This window comes from Adiantum capillus-veneris, chromosome 15 (assembly GCF_014529385.1).
Source record: "Adiantum capillus-veneris isolate H3 chromosome 15, ASM1452938v2, whole genome shotgun sequence".
NCBI lineage: Eukaryota > Viridiplantae > Streptophyta > Polypodiopsida > Polypodiales > Pteridaceae > Adiantum > Adiantum capillus-veneris.
In genome coordinates, this window is record NC_140945.1 from 106,224,542 (window position 1) to 106,229,484 (window position 4,943).

General features: G+C 45.0%; 1 protein-coding gene across 1 annotated transcript; it reads right to left on the reverse strand.

Moving 5' to 3' along the window:
• Positions 1-1,513: 1,513 nt before the first annotated feature.
• Positions 1,514-1,825, reverse strand: LOC147441222 (large ribosomal subunit protein eL34-like). Its single transcript, XM_086483681.1, has 2 exons — positions 1,696-1,825; positions 1,514-1,593 (listed from the first exon to the last, which is right to left on the reverse strand). Exons 1-2 carry the CDS (start codon positions 1,823-1,825, stop codon positions 1,514-1,516), a joined length of 210 nt encoding a protein of 69 aa, XP_086339807.1.
• Positions 1,826-4,943: the final 3,118 nt, after the last annotated feature.

The window sequence follows — 4,943 nt, forward strand, 5'->3', positions numbered from 1 at the left end:
TTTGCAGTGAGCTACACACATGTTGACTAGCAAGGTGGAGAAGACAAGTGTCATTATCATCATCATCATGAGAGCCACTAGACCTCTCTCTCTCTCTCTCTCTCTCTCTCTCTCTCTCTCTCTCTCTCTCTCTCTCTCTCTCTCTCTCTCTCTCTCTCTCTCTCTCTTGCATCCACCCCCCCCCCCCACCCCCAACCCAATTTGTATGCGCTAGCTAGCTTCTTTCTCTCAAATGATGAGGCTAGGTTGGTGAACACATGCTTCACTTGCTTGACTTACGTTACCTACAAAGGCCAAGCTAGGGCATCAATAAAAGAGGCATGCCATTGCAACAAATTAATGCAAATTTTGGCACACTACTAATGCATTTAGTATGCGCTCCGTGCACACGCAACTTGCAAGGTCCAAAAGAGGATGGATAATGGAGGTGTCCATAGATCAGAGCAGGGGTGCGACATCTGAGCTGGAGAAGATATTCACAAAGATAAATAAACGAGAGATGTAGTATATGAGTGTTGAAGTCGAGGGAGGAGGAGGTGTATTAGAAGACGCTTCTCTACTAGTGTATTGTTTCTTTTCCCTTCCCTAACACCTTCTCTACATGCCTCCCTTAGGGCCGTCCATCTCAATCACACAGACAGCAGACTTAAACTCTGACGCGGGACAATTTCGTGCAATGCCCCGGGCGTAATTAGGAAGGAAGAAGAGAGCATAGACTTTGGAACACTATGGCTATTGCCAAGTTGGCACCGTGTCCTACTTTCATCCTCGCTAAAGTGCAGCTGGGTAGCGTGCATAGTCGCGAGCAATGGTGTGGGACCTGAAGGCCTGTAAGGAGCTAGCTTTGCAGAGGTGGCAAGAGGCTGCATGTTGGAATATGGAGGTAGCTGGGTGGCGTGGCAAAAAACAATGTGAAGGATCTCTAAGGTACCGCTCTCTCTATACATTCCCCTTGATTAGTGCTATTGTTGCCTTCTACCCATCACCACTGCTACTAAAGTTTATTTGACATGGCCACGAAAAGCCCTATCTTCACCTAGTTAGGCTTGGTCTCATGCCATCTTCACCCCCCCCCCCCCCCCCCCCCCCCCCCCCCCACCTCCTCCTCTATCTCGCGTGGGCACTAAAAGGTAAAGATGGTGCCAAGTTGAGATGAAGTCTCTCTCTCTCTCTCTCTCTCTCTCTCTCTCTCTCTCTCTCTCTCTCTCTCTCTCTCTCTCTCTCTCTCTCTCTCTCTCTCTCTCTCTCTCTCTCTCACACACACACACACACACACACACACACACACACACACACACACACATTAAATTACCCCTTCTCTATTGCACAGGTATGGATCATGGGCCCTCTTTCACAGTTTTAAAATTACCTCAGCTGTGAACACTTCTTTGGAAAAGGAGAGAGCAAAAATTACAAAAACCTCTCAAAATCTAGTTTCAGCACCCTTAGCTGCGCCAACACTAGGCACGAAACCTAATTCATGGGCCTTCGCAGATTGCTTCTCCTTGGACTTCTAGATCTTCAGAACCTTCTTCACAATCTTCTGCTCTTCGACCAGAAAAGCCCGGATAATTCTCTCACGGACGGCATTTCCTGACAAAGCACCACCGAATGCACGATTGACTGTCTTCTTCCTTTTACTCAAACGAGTGTTTTGATATTCGGTAGGTTGTAGAAGTGGAATCCCCTAAATACGCTTTCTAGTGATTGCACATTTGGGACCCTGTGCGTGCTTCTTTGCATATTGAAACACAAGTTGTGCGGTGGTCTGGTTGGACTTGGTCGCATAGCTGTGACGGCGGTGGTACGTGAGGCGCTGTACCATGGATGCCTCTGCCACTGCAAATCACTCTCTCTCTCTCTCTCTCTCTCTCTCTCTCTCTCTCTCTCTCTCTCTCTCTCTCTCAAAGTCTCAGAAAGAGTGCGTGCCAGCGCATGCTATTTCAGAGAGGTTTCTTTTATTTATAGAAAGCTAAGCTCTACGTCGGGAATCTCATTCTTAGCACCTCGTTGTTTGTTGAAGAGAAATAGATGTCGATGTACCGCTTGATGAGCTAGGCCTAGTGGTTGCGCCCTTCTGTGCTTCCTCGCACTTCTCCACCCTCTTGTGCCAACAATAGATTTCTTGTACTTCCATGTGCAAACAAGGGCAATGACAAACCCAGCTAATGCACCTATGGACTTAAAATGAATGAGATCCGACAAGGTGACCATACTCTGCTCAATAGGGAGTTTCCAAGGCCACGGAAAAGCTGCAAGCTGATCTTCTCTCTCTCTCTCTCTCTCTCTCTCTCTCTCTCTCTCTCTCTCTCTCTCTCTCTCTCTCTCTCTCTCTCTCTCTCTCTCTCTCTCTCTCTCTCTCTCTCTCTCTCTCTCTCTCTCTCTCTCTCTCTCTCTTACCTTGATGGGTGTTTTGTTCGCACTTGCGGCTGAGGGGAATGGGAGAAAAATAACCTCTCTGAAAGATCGCGCGCCGGCGCGTACTCTTTCTGAGATTTTTATAGAGAGAGACATCGACTCTTTTGAGGCGGCGAAGATGCCTTGTCACAAGAAAGAAGCTTGCAAAGAATTAGCAGAGACAGAACTGGCCGATTTCGCATTGGATCCGCATGCGGACGAATGACACTATTATGTACAATGCTAAGAGGAGGCATTGGTGCAGAACCAAGCTTGGTCTGTAGACATTAACTTTTGATGGAAAAACACAAGCTGTCAAGTAGAAGGTATCGTGTAGAAGAATGAGTAGCTATACCTGGGGATGCTATTCTCTTCTTGTTTGTAACTTTGTACTCTTTGCTGGCTTCTTGCCGATGACACTTGACAACTCGAGTGATTTTTAGTATTCACCTCGTTTCAATTTTGCTGTCCGAAGGCATTTGAAGGGTTAAAAGGTGGTTTTATTTTCAGCATTTAAAAGAGAGAGAGAGAGAGAGAGAGAGAGAGAGAGAGAGAGAGAGAGAGAGAGAGAGAGAGAGAGAGAGAGAGAGAGAGAGAGAGAGAGAGAGAGAGAGAGAGAGAGAGAGAGAGAGAGAGAGAGACTTTTTCTCTGTTCTAGCCGAGTCCCTTCTTCCATGCAGTTCATTTGCAATCAGCTCGGCACCATCTTATTTTTCATGTCAGCTGCAGTACCCCCATGATCTTCATCATCTCCCCCGCCCTTGCCCACGAAGCCTTCGTTGAGAATGGTCTCCTCTTTGCAGCTTGCCCTAAAAACTAACTCCAAAAGCTCTCACAAAGAGTTTGCGCTAGCATAGCCTCATTTGGAGAGCTTTGCGAACACTAGCTGCACTTGTCTTTATATGTTGTAGCTCGTCCAAGGTTATTTTTCCCGCTATGTAGGCGGCTCATACACCCCTCGGCTCCTTGCACTCTGTGTTGTCCCCAACATGCTACTTGTCTCTCTTTCCTCCTTGCAGATAATGCTCTGTCTCCCACAACCTGCAGACGTGCTCTTAAGGTTTTTCTTTAGATATGGTGAAAATGAGTATGACGATTGACCTTCTTACCTCAGCTAGTGTGCCTCCAACATCCAACATGCTTCTATGAATAGGGAGTCCCAATGTTCAGAATAATTTCACAAACGTATTAAATTCCCTTTTGGGTGAATTGAAAGAGGAATTTTTTCTAAATAATCAGCATTTTTAACAATTTAACTCTATTTTTTAAAATTCTAAAGTAGATTTTCTCCTTCTTCACTTCCCTTCAATTGTGTGTTGTTTTGAGTTTTCAATCGATTTAAGGCTAAGATGAGGCATACTTTTTCCTAACACTCATAGGGACCCTCATATTTGCCTTTCCTAGCCAACACTGTCATGTCAAAGTTGTTGGTTGTAGTCGCCAACAATCCAGCCACCCTTTGGAGGGAGGTACCCTAAGGGTTGCTCAGACAAGTGCGCACTGGGATTTCAACAATTTTTTTGGATTTTGCAAAATAGAGCACCGTCTAATAGGGGTGGGACAACTCCACAAGGTAGTGGAGACGCTCTAGCATGAGGACAACAGACAAGTTAAAAGAAGCCAGAGGAGTGGATTCAAGTTGCTGCATATATTGGGGTCACGATCTTGTAAGAGTCTCCTCCAAAGATGGTAGATTATCCTATGGTCAAGAAGGTAGAGATGTTGACGATTATGAATTTGTCGATCGAAATACTGTGGATGTTGTGGCATCCAACTCATTGAACCTGTTGATTGCACACATTGTGTTTGCATCGCTATTGGTGGAGGGTCTCTTCGTTTACTTTTGCCCTTTATCAAACTTTCGTGTGGAATTCACATTAAATGTGACGCTCTTCCATTTATTCAAGCTGGGCCGTTGACAACTACGTGTATTGGTAGATGGAATGATGTGGCAGTCACCTTACATAAGGGTAGTTTATTTTTAAATTAATCAAAGCATCATTGAGAGAGAGAGAGAGAGAGAGAGGGAGGGAGGGAGGGAGGGAGGGGTAGAAGATGAAAAGTTTAAATGTTATAAGAAAGAGCCCAAGAGAGCTAAAAAATGTAACCAACATTGTGAAACTTTGCATCATCTCCCAATTAGAACATTCTATATTGGGTATATAGAAAACAATTTCTTTTCCTATGTCCACTTAGACTCCACCAAAACTACTTCTTGTATAACTTCCCTAGACTAGGTATTTCTTGACAACATTTAAAAAAACAAAAACAAGCCTCTCTCCCTACAAGCACTTGCCATAATATTATGTATTGAGACACGCCCCCCCCCCCCCCCCCCCTCCCCAAACAATAGAGTACACACACACACACACACAATCACACTTGCCCAAGCATCTACCATAACTTGACTATTTATGACCATGACTTGTGCTATGGAGGAGGGAGCATAACCTCGGATAATCAAGGAGTTAATATAAGGATGGATGATTGAAGTTTCCATGAGGAACGCTTGAGGTGTTTTAGGGCAATATATTATGTAATTTGAT

Bases quoted from the DNA above. Each gene is read 5' to 3' on its own strand.
- LOC147441222 (XM_086483681.1), bottom strand. From the start codon at position 1,825: ATGGTACAGCGCCTCACGTACCACCGCCGTCACAGCTATGCGACCAAG. The intron at 1,594-1,695 runs GTATTTAGGGGA...GTGCTTTGTCAG, and splicing joins ATGTGCAATCACTAGAAAGC to GAAATGCCGTCCGTGAGAGA.